We start from the raw sequence: 21,361 nt of genomic DNA, 5'->3' as shown, positions 1-21,361 counted from the left end.
ACACACACACACACACGCACGCACGCACGCACACACACACACACACACACACACACACACACACACACACACACACACACACACACACACACAGGACCAGGTGGAGCTATTACTGGGTAAATCTCACTGTTTTTTAGGTATTAGCTTTGGATAAACTGCATGTACCCCCTCCCTTCCCTTCTCTCTCCTTCTCCTCACCCACTTACTGCACACACACCAACGTACACACTTTAACTTGCAGAGCGCACACATTCAAACATACTGCTGCAGACTGCGTTCCCCAGAGTAATGAGGCACAGAAAGTGCAAGCTGCTTACCTGCATAGGTCTGGATGAATTACGAGCACTCGACACTGACCAGTAACGGTGCTGTGCTGTGCTGTGTGTGTGTGTGTGTGTGTGTGTGTGTGTGTGTGTGTGTGTGTGTGTGTGTGGGAGAGCTTATACCCTTTTCCACTGGAAGGAAAGTAGAGTGACGGGACATGACTAAGAGGAAAAGACTGGAATGGTTCAAGGCAAGACTGCAGCCAATGATTATTCAACATGTGTGGTATTAAGACTTTTTAACAACAGAACTCTGTGTGACATATCACAGCAGGAAACGCTCAGGTGTGATTCATAACTTTATCAATGGCAGCACTGCGCTGACGTGAGCCGGCCCTCAAGATCCTGGTGCAGAGCGCTGCAGGAACGGACGGAGGAACTGGAAAGGAGTTTGCATTGTTGCTCTTCCACCTCTCTAATCTTAAAGTCAAATGGTTTTGAAAGAGTTTTTTTTTTTTTTATAAAGTAAATAAAGTCTGTGGCTAACACAAGCTTAAGAGATTTTCACGTTCTGTTCTGCGACGTAAAATCCACCAGTAAATACCCCACTTGGGAATCTTGAAGCTTTTATGTGTCTTAAAAAAGGCAGTTGCTAAATGAAAAGTGGCTAAATGAGATTACAGAGGCTGTCAAGGGCATTAAAATGTCATCATGCCAGAAAGGGAGTCCGCCTCGACAGCCTCGCTGTCTTTACGCTCAAACTTTTCAACTCGTAGATTTACGTGATTTTTTACTTCTTGTGAAGTAGTTTTACTTCTTCCATTTATGCTTCAAAAATCCTAAAAGTTCTGTTCACTGGTGAAGATTATCTTGCTGGACAAAACGTGTAAGTATCTTACATTTTTTTGTTTTCCACAGACCTTATTTTGCACGTTAATCCAAATCCAATAGAAAAATCCCACTGGCTTTTTGTGGAGGGAACCAGGGCGATGCTAACTCCCAGGTTGGCCTACAAAAATACATCATCACTGTTGTGCCGGCTGCACCACTGTCATCTTGTAACTAAGCGCATGATCCAATAACGACTGCAGATATTTCATACGTGCAGACTAACCTTTGTAGAACTGGTTTGTGCACCTTTTAAATGGAGTGAACTGCAAAATGCCCTCAAGCCAGATGTCTTTTCACTCCTGAGCTTTATTACTTAATGTCTTTTATGACTCTTGTAATTGTTTTTATTAAATCTATTTGTCACTTGATTGTCTGGCTTCAGACGTCGTGTCCTCTCGTGCTGGTTGTCCGGCTGTGATTGTTTCTCATTCTCTGGCCTCTTTTAAAAAAGAGATCTTGAGCTCAGTGAGGCTTCTTGATTGAACAAACTTAAATAGAAAAGAGCCATCATTTCCATTATTTATCTAGCTGGGCTTTTCCTGCGACAACAACTCCACCGTTCTTCTGCGAAAAGGCCTGAAGGCTCTGGATGAATGGCCACAATGTTCAGTTCTCTGTGAGGTTGGAGCCATTGTAAAAAATGCATTGCAGGCTAGCTGTGGAAGCCAGCCGTGTGTCCCTGGCCCTTTTAAACACAAGAGTCTCTCACATCTCTGCCGTCCATCCCATGTGACACCTGATGCCACATGAGTGATTTTCTTAAACTTGACTAATCTCATCCAAAGCAGCTGAAGACATTATACCACTGTTTACACACAGTGAGTACCCTTTAGGATTTAAAAAAATGTAAAAACTATTCTTATTTTTCTCCTTGATAACAGTTTTTTCCTGTCAGTTCTGCAGCTTGTGAAGGAAAAGATATTTGCTGGTGAAGGTGAAAATAGTAATGCATTGTCGCACCAATTCTGAAAATGTATGTTTATGTATGCCCACTTTAATGCTTCTACGCTCACATGAACAGTGTGCTTTTGCATTTTAAGAGCATTATGCATTGAGCCTCTGCAACACAATCCCCCTGACTTTTTACTTTTGCTTCCTGTGTGTGTTTGTATGTGTGTGTGTGTGTGTGTGTGTGTGTGTGTGTGTGTGTGTGTGTGTGTGTACATTTACATCATGCATCCACAGACTGTCATGCAGTCTGAATTGTCCCATGGGTGAATTTGTTCCATATGGAAATCTCTAGCAAAGAAAATGAGCTGCTCTAAGGCAGACCTGAGGCTATCAGTATGTCAATCAGTCTGGACACTGACTGCTGTACACACACACACACACACACACACACACACACACACACACACACACACACACACACACACACACACACAAAATTTAAAATTCTAAATAAGCCACTTCTTTTGCATGTATTGTGTACTTGTGCGTCTTCCCACATGGGGGCAGTGTTTTCCCTGCAGACAGTAAGAACAAGGCTGCTGACACAAAGAGCACCGTCACTGTGAAAGTAGCAGCATCTTACTCAACACACACACACACACACGGGGGGTCCGTCGTGGATGCATTTGTCTACTTGTCTGTATGATTGTGCTTCGCTGTGACTTCTGTCTGTGCCTTCACTTGTGTGTTTGAGCGTACAGTTTGTCCATGAGCAATTTGCAGTGGGACCCAGTGTGTGTTTGTGTGTGTGTATGTGTGTGTGTGTGTGTGCATGCATAAACCCCTTCTCTCTCCCCAGCATCCACCAGGCAGTGAGGAGAAGTAGGCCGCTTAAAGATAGCTCCCGGCAGCCTCAATACCGGCTCCCAAAATATATCTGCTCATGAGAGTCATCATCTCTCTCCCTCCCCCTTTCTCATTCTTCTTTTGCTCCTTCTCCTTATGAAAATGGAACGAGAATCAGCCTCTGAATTTGCAAATTGAAAGCCTCGGTGAATACCCCGAGGCATGGATGTGTGTGTGCGCAACTGTAAGCATGTGCCTGTTTCCTTCATGTGAATGAGCTTTTCCATTTTGGGGGCCTCTTCTGTGTCACTTGGTAGTTATCCTCATAGAAAGGTGACATCAGGATCGTACCACAGCGTCCGTAAAAATCAGGGGGGTTTATCGAGGAGCTTTGTCACATAGGACGGCCCCTTTGCTCTGCCGCTGGAGAAATGAGGACTGAAGCACTTCTCACTGTCAAAAAATATTAAATTTAGAAGTATATCAGCATAATAGCAAAGCGGCAAATGCTCACACTGGACATGCAGCCAGGTATCAGTATTTATTAACAAGTTTTTAAATGATGCATTGATTATTCAATTCGTAAAATTTGTTCCCTGAAGCAGCTAAAAGATGAATTGACCTTTGGCACTGATGCTTTCTCTATTTAATTGACTTTTGAGTTGCTCTCCTCTCACCTGTTTCCTCACACAACCCAATAACATCCAGGTCAGATGAAGTGGTGCTCATGGATGTAAATGCATTACACCCAGTCTGTGCTGGGCTACACTCTGGCCCCCTCCCCCACCCCCGTGACCCTGAAAAAACTGCGTACAGAAAATAGATGAAAAAAAATGTGGAGTTCACCCTCTGATATCAGCTCAATATTTTTCTCATTGTCTGGATGCGCTGAGACCCAGTGTGTACTTTATACCCCCCATTGGCCCACATCCACAGAGAATGAGGACAATAGTTTGGCTCAGAGACATGTGTGCCTAATGTAGTCCTTTTATGTGGGAAAGTGGAACTGTACCGAGATAGGAGAGAAATGGGATCATTGTGTTCCTGTTTTCCTTCTGCCTCTCTCTCCTTCAGTGTTTGCACTGTTACCATGAATATGTATTTATTGGACATTTTAACAGTGAACTTGCAGCAGCTGATGCAAAATTGGTAGCTTTCATACATCCTTATAAGGCAGGGCAATTGTATTGTGATGGTAAGAGCTTGGAACAGTGTCATGAAATTCTGTTGTTCACAATAATGATTTCAACCAAAACCTAATTTAAAAATATCAAAATGAGTAATTGAGATTTTTGTATACATGTGTAAAGAGTTTTATCTGATGCATAACAGTGGAACAGTAGTATTTTATAGAAAGGCTTGCACTATACAGATAATTCTATGTTTATGTTTATCGCACTATTCTAAAATTGCTGATGTAATATCATCCATATTCTGGAAATTCAATTTAGAAACATTTTACAGATTAAATAAGTAAACAAAACTGAGTTACTAGTCTACAGCCACTAATGCCAGCATGCTAACATGCTCATAGTGACAATGCTAACATGCTAATCTTTAGCAGCTATTTGATGGTTGCCATCTTTGTAAAGCATACGAAGTACAGCTGAGGCGGATGATCATAAACCGAAGTATTAGATGGTTAAAATTTTGACCTGATGGTGGCGCCATATGAAAAGAGTAATTATCAGTTAACAGTTCATCCTCTGGTGGACATGAATACATGTATGATCTCACATGGCAATCCACCCAATAGTTTTCAAGATGTTTCATGAAAAAACAAAAAATGTCAACCTCATGGTGGTGCCAGAGGAAAAGTCAGAGATCACCAAAGTCTATAGCGTGCATTCATCAGCCGCTATGAATGTCTGTAGTAAATTTCATGGCAGGCCATCCAGTCGTTGTTGAGATATTTCAATCTGGACCGAAGTGGTGAACCGACCAACTGTCTGACAAACCAACCCTGCCATCCATAGATCAATGTGACTGGTGACGGCCAATTATCAGATAACACTGTTTTTGGTTTATCCAGCAAATTAAATCGCTGACAGAACAAGATACTTCATCACACTCATGGAAAATCCCACGAATCTGACATTGCCGTAAAGCAGCTGTGATTATTAATGTGCAGCATTGCCTGCAATGACCTAAAACACAGAGATATTAAAGGGGTAGCTGCCTGCTAAAAACCCTGTTGTCTCAGCACATATCGCCTCATCTTACCTCCTCCTATTGATCCACATACCTTTACTGTTTGAATCTATCATTATGAGTCAACAAATCATTAGCATAATCACTGAAGTATTTCTGAGGCAGAACCTGTAGATGCTGCACACACTTGCACTGTATGTGATCCCTCTGTGCACCCCCTGGATGACCAGTCAGTCACATTAACCTCAGGATGCCCCTTCAACCCCCCGCTCTGCATTTTCACAGGCACATACACATATATATAGATGCGCACATTCATGCACCCACACACTAATATTGAGGTCAGATTGAGAGATAGACCCCCCATCATGGCAACACCCTCTGGCTACCTCTCTGTGAGCAGCTCACTCATGTAGAAGCTGACCCATCTGCCCAGAGAGAGGGCGAGAAAATAGACGGACGGGGATGGAGGCAGGAAAGGATGACACAAACACACACACACACACACACACACACACACACATAAACAGTGTCCAACATCCAAAAAAGACAGAGGTGGAAATGGGGTTTAGAGAAAAGAAGGGGAGGATGCGAGATAGAGAGGAGAAGGGGAGGGGGGCAAGGCAGATCTGTGCAGCGTTGCCCTGAGATACAGGATGTCGTAACAAGGCAATTGGGGGAGAGAGAGAGAGAGAGAGAGAGAGAGAGAGAGAGAGAGAGAGACTAATTCAGAGGGGAAAGGGGGGAGGGAGAGTGCACCTCAAGGAGAAACGCATTCATTTTCCTGTTGCTGTGGCGGGCCAACACCCCTCTGCCTGTGCACCAAGTGGAACATTCCAGCTCGCTCTGGGCTCTGTTGTTGTGCAGAGCTGCAGAAGGCCTGATAGAGCCAGCTAGACAGAGAGAGAGAGAGAGAGAGAGAGAGAGAGAGAGAGAGAGGGAAGGGAGGGAGACATAGACAGAGCTAGACACACACACTGTGGATCGAGAGCCTGTGCATTCATTTCATCACCCGGTTCAACCAGCGGCAGCAGAGAGGAAGGAGACAAAGGCAAGAGAAGGACCAAAAGGAGCTTCAGTGACAGCAGGGAAAGTGAGAGAGAGGCAAGGTGAAAGAGGAGAAGGAAAGAAGGAAGGAAGGAAAGGGTGGGAGGAAGGAGACTGGGGCATGAGGAGGGGCGCCTGACTGACATTGCTGCTCTCGCTATCAGCTCAACACACACACTCCGACGCAGGCAGACACACACATTGGGCCAGATTGCGCACTGCACAGTTGCTGCTCTTTTTTGTTTTATCCTTTGCTGGAGCCTCGTCCTCCATCCTTTCTTCTCCTCCAATCGAGAGGACAAGAGAGACAGAGAGAGGAGGAAGAGGAGGAGGGAAAAGGACAAGGAGGAGGAGAAGGAGGAGGAGGAGGAGGAGGGGAGGCAGTAACCCTCTCCTCTCCAGACACCCGGCAGAGAGAGATAGGGAGAGAAGAGTAAAAAAAAAAAGACAGACAGCATCTTTCTGTTCTATTTCGCCGTCTCCCGTGGTCCCTCGGCCAGCGAGCGGCTAACAGGCACCGCTCATGTCCGTGAACTCGGAGAAATCCTCGTCCCCCGAAAGGTAACACCTCCTTCCCTCTCTCCTTGTCTGTCATTTCATCCTCATACGTCTGCGTGCATGTCCTTCTTTCTCTCTGTTATTTTGCATTCTTCCTCACTCCCAACCCCCTCAGCTCCTCCACCGTGTGCGTCCTCTCTCTTTCTCTTTCTCTTTCTGTCTCTGTGTCCTAAGCTGGTTTCTTCTATTGTCTGGGTCACAGCAGTCTGACTGTAGCGAGGAGCGGAAAAAAAAACGCATTAGTTCATTGTTGCATGGTGCTGCAACGTTTCAGTTGGCTGCTAAAACAGAGCATCCTTACACACACATGCAGCATACACAGTACACACATCCTCTTAAAACATAATCCACACACCTCTGCACAGATACACACTGGAGCTGCTGCTGCCTTCTGAGGCTGAAACATCTATGACAACAATAACAAGAACACACACACACACACACACACACACACACACACACACACACACACACACACACACACACCAACACACACACCAACACAGACATACTGTCTCTTTATGGCACTGGAGCTCACAGCTTACACAGCAAGAGTGTCAACACACGTCAACATTAGCACAGCCAGCACCAGCAGCGGCGGCGGCGGCAGAAGGGGTGGCGGCAGCGCATCTCAGCAGCGATGCAAGACAACAGCTCGCCACATGACGCACCTCAGTGCATAGCATTACTGAACAATGAAGGCCACACAACTTCTATACAGCACACACAGGCAGGTTTAGCACATTTTGAGCAGCTGGAAGGAGTTCAGTGCGTCATAGATTTACATGTTGTGAAAGCATCCAATAACGGTCTGAAGCACGAATAACAAAGTCACAAGGCATTGTCTGTCACCGCGGCTAATTGAATATACATACGAAAACACACATCAGCATCATTTCAAATTGTCCTGATGGGATAGTTCACAATGACACACATGTATAGACTAGCCATGATTCAGAAACCATACCACCATTGTTATTCAATGGAGATTAATGGCCTCTTTAGTCATTTGCGTCTTTATGTCCAATTAGACCCTCCCATGCAGACTTACAAGATCAAAGTGAGCACTGTGGTATTGCTTACAGGGTTGCTTAGATGACCCTTACTTAGAAAATCTCTGTTGTTGTACTTGCTAATAGTTCTGGGAGTCACTTCAGTTGTAACAGAGTCAATTCAGGAAGCATAGTCTTTAAAAAAAAGAAGACGAGGAGATGTTTGAGAACAAAGGTGCTGTTGTTGGTAGTCTCCATCTCTGTTTTGAGCAGCGGATCTAAGCGTGAATCGGTCAAAGTCGTGACGTGTGTCCGAGCCTCTTTACCGCATGCATAAGAACCCGTATCCATTCAGATCTATGTGGACCAAGCCCACATTCCTCTTTCGGTGTGTAAATGCGGAAAGAGCTCGATTTGACGGGTGCTGGAGGGTGAGGAGCAGGCAGACTGGATGACTCAGGTAGCCACTGATGCTGTGCCAAGTACGATCAGGCAGAGCCGCTGCCATCCACACAGCCCAGCGCCAGGCCCCAGACTGGCACACTCAAACACGGCGCAGTGGGCACACAGATAGGCAGAAGTAAATGGGCACTAACAATATCAGGCATTATTACATGGGTAGTTGGGCACAGAGGAGAGCAGCGTTACTTTGGCAGTTTGAATGGACGTGAAGTGAGGTTTAATTTGGAGGAACAGGCCGTGGCAGTGAACACAGATTCGTACTGTAGAAAGGCATCTATGGGTGAGTGCATAGGTGGAAATGAGCATACGGACTTATATTTATAGCATCTAGACAAGCAAAATTGAGTTCCTGACCTTAGACACACGCACACACACACATAAATATAGAGTATCATCTGGCAGCCCTGGCGTGGTGAGATTTGTGGATTTCATCACTCGGTTAGTTTTTCTCTTCCTCTATTGTTTGGGTCACAGTCGTCTGCCTGTAATTAAAAATAATGCAACAGTCCCTTGTTGCATGGCGGGTCACAACAAAGAGCTACACGCGTATACACACACACACACACGCACACACACTGCTGCCCTCTTTAACGGCTGCAGCATCTCATATGACAACAGCAACAATGCAGTGCCACGGCCTGTTTTCTCCATCTCAGGTTGACCAGTCTGGGAGTAGCTTAGCAGAGGTGTTAGTATAATTAGTCATGAGGTTTTATCTCTTCATCTCTCTGAATTAATTCATAAATACCTAATAACGCTATCAGTTATTGTCCTCAGGAGTGGGCTAGCTGCTAATACCTCTGTGCTCAAAGCTGTATTTGAATGCCACAAGCTGAGCTGTGCACAGAGGATCAGAGAGGAATCTGCAGCTCTGTGAGTGTTACATGAACAGCTGGGATGCCTTTTGGGCTGGATGCTTGCAGATACCAAACACAGCAGTTCTTTCTTTCAGTGCATCGTTCTTCTTTTCATTTGCATAAGTTGGCAGCTCAAGAAAGAGATTGATTGAAGAATATGTTGGAGAGATCAGACTTATTGAGATGCAAGTAGAGTAAAGCATTCCACCGTCCACAGAAACATGTAAAGACAATGATATATGGAATTCTGCATTATTTGTTGATTAATGAAATAGCAAATCAGAAAAGGATTCATCACTTGTTTGTTCATAAATTGTAGTCATCTATCAAGCAAAATGGCAAATGTTTGCTGCTTTGATCACTGTAAATATAACACACGTGCTTACTTTCAGGCGTTTCATAATTGATCAGTGGAAAATGGATGGATGGATTGAGAATGTGTTACAATTATTTGCATCCCCAATACAGATAATGGCAGCAAGAACTCATTTGGAAGTTGGACCTATACTTTTATTTGTTGTTTTTATTTGCATGTGTGGACTGTAGTGATTCCTGTGTTTTGGGACATATCAGCACAATTTTTCTGTCTACAGCACCATCTGGGCCCCAGGCGTCTCTCTCTCTCTCTCTCTCTCTCTCTCTCTCTCTCTCTCTCTCACACACACACACACACACACACACACACACACACACACACACACACACACACACACACACACACACGCACTCTCACAGATCTGAAGTGATTCATTTGGGATGTGCAGTAACATGTTTATCTACAATACGGCAGAATGGATTGGATGGCTTGTGTATGTTAAACCAAAAGGATGGATGGAGCTGGGGCTGAAAAGAGCAAGAGGCTGCACTGTGACAAATTTCTCTTGGAGCTCCAGCATTAAGAAGACGATCCCTGTTGTGTAACTTGGCACTTGAGGCATGGCGGAGATGGAGATGGATGGAGCACAAGGAGTGTGTGTGCGTGCGCGTATAAGGATATGTATGTGTTTTGACATCCTCGGTGCGTGTGAGCGGCTTAAAGCTTCTTTCTGTGGGGTGACGGCACGTCAGTTTAGGTCAGAACCAATACCGTTGGGTGGAGGGCTTATGTCCTTTGAAGAGACTTTCTGTAAGGATTAAACAAAAGTTGCACAAATAAACACCCAAAGGTCAGGAGTTTATTGCTTGCAGCTGTAGAGAGACATGTTGGGTCAACCTCACCTTCAGTCTGTGTGTATTCTCAGGTGTGTGTTTGAATAAGTGTAGAGCTTAGGTGAGCTGTTGAAAATGTGACGTCAAACATGACAGGTGGGTCCATTGTTTTAAATTAGCATGTAATCCATATACATGACCTGAGCGTTGGTGTGTGTGTGGTTCTGTGGGTGTGAGTGCGCGTCTGTACCATGTAAGTGTGACTGGATGATGCATGGTTTTTACTGTGATTACTGAAGCTGCCACTCTTCACGGGCGCAGAGAAGGAAGGAGGAGAAGGATAGAAGCGGGGGAGGAGTTGAGATAGGTGAGAGGGAAAGGTGGGAGGTAAAATGAGAAATGTAATAAATAAATGTTGTCTCCCATGATCTGATGTTAGATACAAGAGGTCAGAAGCAGCAGCACACACACACACACACACACACACACACACACACACACACACACACGAACGCACACCTGGAGATGTTTTCCATCTTATCTCCTCCTCATCCACTAGACACTGATTAAAACACAGGTTCCAGGTACATCCAAATATCCTCCCTTTTATCTCCTTATATGACTATTATAGCTCTGTGACACTAAAGATAATTTTGAGTTATTTTCTTGATTAATCTGTCAGCAAAATGATAAAAAATGCCATCTTAAGTTTCGGGTCATGTCTTCAAATTGCTTGTTTCGTCTGACGAACAGGTTCAGAACCCAAAGATCTCCAGTTTAGAGCTGTGACAGCGAGCAGATTAACCAATCAGTTGAGTGAAAGAAAGATAATCTGCAGCTATTTTGATGACTGATGATCATTTCAGTCTCGTTCTTACTCCTCAAATGTGAGGATGTGTTGCTTTTGTTTGGGTTTTGCACTATTGAGAGGACAATACAAACAAGATATGGCTTTGGGCTCTGGGAAATTGTGATGAGCGGGGGGACATTTTCTAGACTCAATTACTTGATGATGAGAAATAATCCACAATTTAGTGGATAATGAAAATGATTGCTAGTTGCAGCCCTAATTCAGTTTACCATCTTGGAAGACTAGCAATTCAGTAAACATTCAAGTTTGAGATGCTACAACCAGGATTTTTTTTTTGCATTTGCTTTAATTGAAAAATAACTTTTCTGTCCCATTACTAATCAATTCATTGAATAATTTTCTAAGCTTTAAAAGTAAACCAAGTCTGTCTACTAGAAAAAGCCAGCAGAGCTGAAAAGATTAAACTTCAGCAAAAGATAAACAGAAGCCGGAAAGTGTAGTGCACATAGAGCAGCCAAGGAGGCTGTCTGAAGTACTGGAATGTGTCCAATCGGTCAGTGAGCCAGACCGATGCAGCAGAAAACATCCAGCTATGGAGGAATGGGCGATGGCAGTCATCACATTCACACACTGTATGTAGCCTCGACTGGCCTATATGGCCTCCACCATCTTCTCTGGTCCGACCCACATCGCTACAGACACACGCAGGGTGCGCAAACACACACATACACACTCGAGTGGCCCCTGCCAGGCAGCGACATGACAATAGCTAATGAAGCGTGGCAGGGAGCTAGCTAGCAAACTAGCCAGCCTGTCTGCCTGTCTGCCTTCCTGGCCTCCATTATCCCCACCAGCCCCCGTCTTATGTCTGCAAAGAAACAAGTGATTGCCTCTACTTTCTCTCCTGCCACCTCTTTTTTCTTTTATTTGGCCTCCAGTCTCCATTTGGGACAGATGGAGAAGGACGTATGTTCCCGCATGCTACAGTATCTGCCATAGCCCTCAGAGGCCTTTTAGAGATGTAGCAATGGTAAATACGTACACCTCTGGGTGGATATGTTGTCAAAACTGGTTTGAAATATTCAAGGCTTTCAAACACGTCTAACCTGACTGCATAGCACAACTTTGTCCACGTCTCCCTGCAGAATAACACTGGGAATTTCCACCCTGCTCAGTTAAATCCTATGTGGTTAATCAGTAACAGGAATCACTGAGTCAAACATATAGCAGCCATGAACAAGACACCTCACGACTAGTGTGTCTAATGCGATCGCCATGGCGATACCCCCAGGGAGAAGGTCATGTGATCCGGACCCAGGCACCTGATCTGCAGTGAGTGCCTCGGCAGGGTATTGGCAACTGTAGTAAAGGGTCAAAGGTCACACTGTGGCATTAGTAGATGCACTGTAGATCAGAATGGATGAAAAATCTATACACTGAAGGGTGATAGTGACTGTGGAGAATATCCAGAATTTCTGTAATTTAACAGTCCCATATCATATGAAAATACTCCCCACTGAAAAAGAAATCTATTGATTGCATGTCACAGAACATGAGAATTTATTGGAGTTCTGTATTTATTCTAACTAAATGCTAACATCAGCATGCTAACATGCTCACACTGTCAATGCTAACATGCTGATGTTAAGCACATATCCATCCAACCTTCTTAGTTTAGCATCTTAGCATGCTAACATTTGCTAATTACCACAAAACAGCTGAGGCTGAAGGGAATGTTGTTAGAGTTGCAGATATCAAACTGAAATTTTGACCTGATGGTGGCGCTAGATGAAAAACCAGGCGATCGTCAAGTCAGTAGGATTCATCCTCCAGGCAACATGAATGTCTGTAAAACATTTCATGACAGTCCATCCATGTTTACGCATTTCAGTCTGGACCAAAGTGGTGGATGGACAGACTGACATGGCCATCATGTCACTAGCATGGCTGAGGCAAAAAAAAGTGAACATTTCGTTCATAGAAGCATTGCCAGCACAACATCTGAGGAACCCCTTTTTACTTATATTTATCTTTTTCAGTGTGCAGGCAATGACGTCTGATACAAGCCTGTTTGGCTACATGCGTTGACCCTACTACAAGTCTAGTTCATGAAAAGCCTGGATTCTAGAGCACAAACCCTTTCACATTAGTTGCCTTGACCGCAAATATAATGACACACTTCTCCATCGCTCGCTCTGAAAATACTCAGCTGCTTTGGCAAAAGCTTTAAGCAAGTTTCCACTAAAATGTTGCTTTGTAGAAAAAAGTAGGCATGAGCGCTTGTCATGTTATCAGGCCCAGTGTTCTGCTGCTCTTGCCTTCATGTTTTTGTGTCCAGTGTTCCCAGAGCCTTCTGACGCACTGTGTTTACATATACAACATTCCAGTCTTTCCTTTGCTGTTCCCCACGTCAGATCACTCAGTCCCATTTCTATCTCTTCATCTCTTCACTATCTCCTTCTGTTTTCTTCTCCTTCTGCCCTTATCCTCTCTGCTTATCTCGCCTTTTTTTTCTTTTAACTTCCATATCTCCCTCTGTCATCTGGTGTTGGTTCCATTCTGGAGGGTTTCAGTTTCTCTTTTGGAACAGGATCTCATGTAACAGCAGTCTTATAACTAGCGGCGGCACTGGTCCTGTTCATTGTTGTTGTGACTGTTGCTGGGAGGTCATTGTAGCAGGGCTGTCAAATGCATCTTGATAAAAATGTGCACCACATGTTCCATCTGTGCAACATCAAAACTGGAACTAACTAAGATGAAGAATGCTGTCTTTCTTTTAATCCAGTATGAATTTATAAATTGGTTGGCTGCACCAGTTTTCCTTTGCTGTACATACGTCCTATTTGGTAACAGCAACAGTCTTACTCTGGCTCTGTAAAGTGGCTTGTTTGCATTTTTAGGGCGTTGCTATGTTGGGTAATGTTAATTTTAATAGTAATTAGAATTAGAAGATCACTGCCATTAAAACGGAACTTGTTACGTTACAGTATTGTCGACTGTGAAAAGTAACTAGTTAGAGTGCTGTTGCATTACACCTTCGTGAGTCCTTGTGCATGTTAGTTATATTGTCTACCTTTGAATGTACTGACTCTACATCATTGCATAGCCAAGTCAACTGGCCATTACCTGCAACTCTGATCGCTGATAACAGGAATAACATAACATAATATCCCCTTTATGGCTCTAACACTGATTGTTAGCCTTCGACTGCGCTGGAGGAAATTGTTAGTTTTGATAAGCAATTCTAAGAATGCTAATAATAGAAAGTATTCCCATTATGCAAAAGGAGCCTGTTGAAGAAAAAAAATGGAGGAAAACGTTCTCCTTTAGTTGCCCTCTCTTGCCCTGTGATGCCTTTAGCTGCAGTGTGGATAGTTAGCATGCAGCTAGGGCCTTTCTCTCTCATTATTTTACAGCTATCTGCCATCAGCGTATTAGCCTTTCTGGAGTCGGCTTTGCTGCTACGACACTGTGTAAATTATATTCAGCAGAAACGGGGAAATGGAGGAAGGGTGAGAGAAGGGGGAGAGGGAGAAAATATTTTGGGGAGGAGAGGAGCAGAGAAACGTGGTACAAGGATAGCCCTAGGAGAGAGAGGAACTGATTGAGAGGTGGATGATAGAGCCGAAAGAAGAATGCTAGAGAGAGAAAGACCGAGAGACGTAGAGAGCAGAGAACGGGAAAGGACAGCAGAAACCTCAGGAGAGAGCTGATGCAGACGGCTGGGAAGCCTCGGATAGACAAAGATAAAAAGCAGAGGGGGGAAGGAGAGGAGAGGAGGGAAGATGGAGGGAGAAGATAGATGGTTCTCTGCAGACTTGCGCAGTGTGTTGGGTAATGCTAGGTCACCGGGGGACTAATTTCTACCGATGCTGCAGCAGTGAAGCAGTGGAATGATAATGGCCTGTTTGTGTTTGTGGGGAGACGTGTCTGTTTGCGTGGCTTTGCATATGCATGTATGTGAAGAGATAACACGTTTGCATTGGAAGGTGCCACTTTTTGTCTCCTTTTGTCTCCTCCTACAGTCACACACAAACACATAACCCCTCTCATCAACGCCTTATGCCCTGTAGGGCTGAGTCACTCGTCTGCTGCATAACTGAGAACAATATTCATCTGTTGTGTCTGAGAACACTGTTCGACTGTTCTGCCTCTTCCTGCAGCACGGTTACGGGTGTGTTGTGTTGTTTGCGTCGGCTTTCTGCATCAGCCCTGAGTAGGTGGGGTTTCTTGAGCTCTGGACCTGGGAAACTCTTCCAAATTGTCAACATGCCAGCTCTGCACGCTCAGCTCACGTCCAGGCCTCTAGTTTAAACTGGCTGAAATGTCCGGTAACGCCACGCTGGTGTGTGTCTGCCTGTTGCTGCTGCCATGCACAGCCTGGCTGGGTGTGGCGATCCTGATCTGGGTGTGTTCTGAATACTTCTGTAATTTAGAGAGACTCATTGGCACAGGCCCTGTGATATTATACTGGCAAATATGAGAGAAAAACATACCAAAGCGGCCACAAGAACTCATGTTATTATGTAACTAATTAAGACTGAAATAAATGTGGACAAAATCACAAGGAGTGGAAATTATTTGTTCATCGTCAAAAAATTATTCAGCTCTGTTGATAATTGACTAATTGTTTGATCATTTTTATTTGCAAAAATTCCAAAAACAGACTGGTTCGAGCTTCAAACGTGAATAGTTTCTGGGTTTCTATCATTGTAGTTCAGCCTTCATTGTCCTGCTTGGAAAATGTGGCTTTCAACTTGGCAAAAACAGACACCAGAGCGGACTCATCCTTCAGTAAACATCAAAAAGGAGGCTTCGTGACTTGGAGTACTTGCTTTTTATCTCACTCTATATTTTCTAACTTCCTGTGTTTGTTGTTATGCACCAAAATACACCAAAAATAGTTATGTAAAAACCTTCTTGGCAATAAACCAATTCTGACTCTGATATAGCTCAAACGAAAAGAAATTTCATTTTGAAATGTAATTCTGTGACAGTTAATTAAGTGAAACAAAGAATTTGATGTAAACATGGGCCCTGGGAAATTCACATTTTCCAAATTTTGCATTTTATACACTAAATCAATTAATCGCACAAATGTACTGCGGATCAATCACAATAAAAATGATAATTAGATGCAGCCCTATGCAATACTGATGATGTGAAATACCAGAGGAATGTTTTACAATATTATAGCAACGTTAGAATTTAGGTTATTCAGCACACGTAGTACAAAAGACACTAAGTATTTAACTAAACCATGTCAGATACTGCAGGTCCCACAGGGATATTGCAGAAACCTTATACAGGTCCTGAAATAATAAAGTGAGCAAGTGCTCTAATTCCCCCCCAAAACTTATTGATAGCATTTCACAACTACTGCTGCTTTCATTTCTCATGCAGGCCGTCTGAATTCATCATCCTGTTGCCTTGTCCTGTGACATATATTCAGCATAATCAATAAGGAATTTCACCTTTTAGCCTGTTCTTTTTATGCACACAGAATTGGAATAGGTTAATTAAGCCACTTAACAGAATAACATAATAAAATTACGGCTGAAGTTTTGCACGTACAGTTGTGTTAACCACCGCTTCCTCTCTTCATACCACGTGACCTGATGAGGGTCACAAATAGCTGCCATGTGATTTTTCTCACCTGGGAGCAAACACCGTATTTTTAATCATCTCCACTGATTATGACTAGCTTTGCACATAACACAGCTCGTCTTTTGGGCAGCTCTCACCCCCGTCACACACCATGGGACCCCAGTTCCACTCTGCACATAAAGCTTTGACTCCTTGCAGTGGATGTCATTTCAGTGTGTTCAGAGTGTATTTTAGGGAACGGCTTTGTTTTAATGGTCTTAGATGGAGAGGTGCTAATGTGTAGTGGGTGCTGCATTTCTGAGCCCTATGTGAGATATTGTGTGTGCGTGTGCTCTTAAGTGTAAATAGATGCTCACATACTATGTTGTAGTTTGTGTGTGCATTCGTGCCTACACACCCAAAACTCAAGCGGTCATTGAGAGGGATCCTTCGCAGGTGGGTGTCACAGTTCCACGTGACTTCTGCTGGAATTCAAGGCTGGGTTCGACTCGTCCCTCCTCTGCTGTATCTGTGAATCTGCAGCTGAGAGCGGGAGCTGCTGCGTTGTCCGTCCATCCGTCTGTCTGTCTGTCTGTCCCTCTCTATGGAGTTAAACCCGAGTCTGACCACTAAGAAGAAATGGGGACTGGCTTTGTGTGTGCTTCGCCTGCGCCACAGGGCCCTCCGAAACAGGTAGAGGGGGAAGGAATAAGAAAGAAATAGTGTTGAAGGGGTCCTGGATTGACAAGACTAATGGGCAAGGTTCGAGACAGGGTGTGACTTCTCATTTCAGCTGGTAAAGCTAAGTCTCCAGACTATGGCGTGTGGTTTGTCTTAACATCTTATTTAACGAGGTATCCCTCATGTCGTCCTCTGCTAGGCTCATGCAGGGGAGCAAAGAATGAGCCAGCGAAGCAAAGGGGGGACTGCACTGAGGGGACTAACAGGATAAATGCTGTTTTTTGTCTCTGCACTGGTCCAAAAATGTCCATAAATGCAAAATGGTTCAAGTTTGGCCTCTCAGGCTACCCTTCTTTATTGTTGCAGGTTGTTGGGATGGAGCCTCAAAGAAATACCTGCAGACATTACTCAAAAAAGCGTCTTACTTCTAATTGTATTTTTTGTAATTATTTTGTTATTTTTTTGGCGTTTTCTGGGTAGGATTTGCATTTGTCTCATTGTCAAGACCAAAGGGCCTTTTTTTTCTGAATAGTTTAAGTGTTTTTTTGAGGAAGTGTTTTCGAGCTTCAACAATTAGTTGATTAATTGATTAGTCAACTGGCATAGAATTAGCTCCAATGTGAGGATATGCTCTGTATGTATTCAGCAAGATTTGTCTTGGTTGTGATCCATTTACAATTTCTAATGTCTTTGTTGTTTTGTGCCAAATTAATGTATGAAAAGGCAACATTAGGAAAGCTGTTATTCGAGCATATTGTATGCGTGGTTTTCACATAAAATCTTTTCGGGGCAGATCAAAGGATGTGCTCTGGGAGTTTCTTGTCAGAAAGAGCTTTTTTGAAATAAAAAGGAGTCCTAACCAGTTCTCGCACTCCTCTCAAGTTAATGTTTTTCCAGCACTGAAGCTTTTCTTGTTGTTGTTGTTGTTGTGGAGGACGCACGTGACTGAGGCCACAGCTCGCGGTTTAAATCCAGCCAAACCATGTTTCTATTTGTATTCCTGCAGCTGAATAAGCTGCAGACAGCAAACAGGCTTGGGTATGTCACAGCAGAGATGGTGCAGTGATTGCTGCTAACTCTAAGACGTCCTTCTTTGTATTGATGTCATGAGCTGAATCTCAGGAGCACATCTATCTCTGAAACACATCAATACAGCAGTTCAAATTAAGCAACCTTGATTTTTGCCCTTCTATGTGCATTTTGCAGGGAATAAGCTAAAAATGAAGAGGAATTTAATCCAGTGGAAACCTCTGCAATTTTGCTGTTCTGTGGAAATTACAGTGATTGTGGTTCTGGAGGCAAACATGGAAAAATGCTTTCCACATTAAAGCATGAAAACGAGCTCTCCATTTTGGCTTTTCCTTAGATTGACAGGCCTATATTATATCTTATTGTAGTTCTGGGGTGCGGTTATGTATATGGATCTCATTAATGGTGACATTCCCTTTGATTGGCAGTGATTAATATAAATCATTTGAGGCCTGCTTCAGAAAACTAATAATGTTATGTTGCTTTTCAGGAGGGTTACTGTGAGCTCGAGATGGGGTCTTTGCTATCAATAAAGCCCCTTGGGAGTGGTGAGCGGGCTGCAGCAGCAGTGCTAACAATTAACCGTCTCAAACCAGCAATTACACGATTCTTCTTTGTTGCTTCTAATGACTTGGGCAGATTTAAAGATCTTTTTAGGAAAGAAATTTCCATCTCAGCAAGGTATTTGCAGGGTTTGGATCACCGTGGATTACAGTCAGCGTTAAGTTCAGTCAGTTAATAATACACAGGGTTAAATGTTGCTTTTTTTGCCATAATCCAAGTAATGCATTTCTGTGACATTTGCAGAAAAAGATATAGAATGACCCATGATCGTGACAATAGAGGACTTTTGCTACCTCACTGTAGATCTGAAAAAAGTGCAGCTTTTTTCTTTCTTCTTTATGCCAAGCTAATTATATTAGTCTCTCTTCTGAATTTGGCATTAATTTTGAGGAAAACAACGTAACAGGACTGCTGACATTGACACTGACGTAGCTTGAGACAGAAATTCAAAGAAGTTCTCTTGTAAACTCTAAACAGATGCAGGTGTAATTGATAACATTAACAGGAGCTCCACTCCATTTGGGATCCTAGTGAGCAGAAAACTTTCATTAATGTTATGAATTACAACTGTGCTTCCCTGAAACAACCTCAAACTTGCAAAAAATAAATGTACTAACCTTTCTTAATACACTGCGGCACTGTACTTTCCTCCATATGTCTTCTCATTCTTTTGTTTGTCGTAATTAAATTAGTGCATGTTAGTGCAATTAGTGCAGTTGTGGAACGCTCCAAAAACACCTGTTTGGATCATTCCACAGGTAAACAGGCTCATTAGTAACAGGTGATAGTATCATGATTAAGGGGCATCCTGGAAAGACTCGTTCACAAGCAAGCATGGAGCGAGGTTCACCACTTTGTGAACACATGGTTGGATAAAGGATGTTACTACATGGGCTCAGGAACACTTTGTAAAACTGCTAGTAAACACAAATTGTTTGTAAATGACTGCATTCTGTGTTTATTTAGATTTTATACAGTGTCCAACATTTTTGGAATGGGTTTGGAAACACATTATTAGAGTATGTCACTGTGTATTTATGTGTTGACAGCACGTTTGAAAGTGACATACATGCAAAAGACTTCTTGTGATGCTTTCGCTTGCTGTAAGTTAGTGTGGGCGGATGTCACCTCCACAATAACAGGCAGGCTTTGTGGCTGGCTGACGTCATTGGAATGTATAAATACAGAATGCAGTGAATGTGTGCACAATAGAGAGCAGAGTGCAGAGTGTAAAGTGCACCGCACAATGAAAGATAGAGCAGATACCCATCGGCTCTGTGTGTAAGAACTGCTGTTAGATGTTTCGAGACTGAGCAGAATAAACCATGAACCATAGGCTAATGGATTTTTGTACAACAGAGCACAGAAAACACACATGACACACACTCAAACACACAAATATGAACATGAATGTGACTTTCTTAGTGTGCATGTGTTTTTTTTTGTGTGTTTGGGGATGTGGGTATTGGTCTTTGTGTGTTGGAGATAGAAATGTGCTTGTTCTACTGGGTCTGCAGCTATGTCACTTGACTTCCACTGCCTCAAGGCGTTGTGTGTGTGTGTGTTTTGTGAACACATGCGCACATATGCCACCCCACCAGCCATGCAGAGCACTGTTCCTGTTTTCCAATGCAAATTTTATTCCAAGTCAACTGGTTTTATCACAAGGGTTTTCCATGCAGTCACAGATGAGTGTCTGCCTGCTGCAAGTTTATTTTAGTGCACTGACATCTCTATATTTGAGCATTCTATAGGGGATTGAATGGATTTTGCTCATTAGCCTTTGTTGCCTGTCATCTTTAAGTGTGTTTGCGTTTGTGCCTGTATGCATACACGTACGCTGTGCGTCATATATTTACTGTAGCGTTCAGTTGTTGCAGTGTAGCGTGTGGTCTTGTATCCATCGGCTGCCTGTGGGGAATCAGTCGATTCAGCCTCTATAGATTGGTGTGGCCTGAACCCTGCGGCACAAAAGCAGACTATTTATGTTTTTCTGTGTCTATTAATTAGAAGCCGCTTGCTTTGCACAGGCCCCATGTTTTACAGAATCAGTCTCTTGTGATGTCAGTGTTACTGGTCTTGTCACTGAGACGTTCCTTCCATGCGATGGATCTTGGTCCTCGGTGGCTATTGAAGGGGACCCCTCACATTTTAGTTGCTCACGTATTCTAAACAGTTCCAGGAAGAATGCTGAAAATGCAGACACACCAGAGGGAGGGAAAACAAAAACCACTCTCAGGTGTTAAGCTATAAAAATATTACTCGATGGAAAGTTTGGGATTTTGATTTAAAGTCAATACAACCCCTGAATCTTAAAATAGTACAAGATTTTTCCTTCTTCACTAACAGGAGTGCGGCTCAGCAGCATTGCACTTAGGGCTGCCCACAAATAGCTGGAAACTATTTTGAGAGTGTTTGCCCCTAAAAAAACGTATTCAGTGTGTTTTTACAGTAGAATTGCATGAGTGAGTGTCCAGGTTCACTTTGATAGACATTTAAGACTGATATGACTCCTGCCAGCTTACCTGCACATGCCTGAAAGGGGAATTCCATCTGCTTGCAAACATTTGAAAGAGTGCATTA

General features: G+C 43.4%; 1 protein-coding gene across 6 annotated transcripts in view; it reads left to right on the top strand.

The window, feature by feature from the left end:
• srpk2 (SRSF protein kinase 2) overlaps nucleotides 1-21,361 on the top strand; it is a 71,102-nt gene that overhangs the window by 15,844 nt on the left and 33,897 nt on the right. The window contains exon 1 of one of the 6 annotated variants that reach the window (XM_070972188.1): nucleotides 5,921-6,650. The exons of 4 other annotated variants lie outside the window; for them this stretch is intronic. In XM_070972188.1, the coding sequence (XP_070828289.1) occupies nucleotides 6,613-6,650 (38 nt within the window). In that variant the 5' untranslated portion in view covers nucleotides 5,921-6,612. Of the gene's footprint in view, nucleotides 1-5,920; nucleotides 6,651-21,361 lie in introns of those variants that run through there. One more of the 6 variants, XM_070972187.1, reaches the window with a different exon arrangement.

The sequence above is a fragment of the Chaetodon trifascialis genome, chromosome 10, assembly GCF_039877785.1.
Source record: "Chaetodon trifascialis isolate fChaTrf1 chromosome 10, fChaTrf1.hap1, whole genome shotgun sequence".
Lineage (NCBI taxonomy): Eukaryota > Metazoa > Chordata > Actinopteri > Chaetodontiformes > Chaetodontidae > Chaetodon > Chaetodon trifascialis.
The sequence above is the reverse complement of the archived record's forward strand: the minus strand, read 5'-3'. Positions and strand labels throughout refer to the sequence as shown.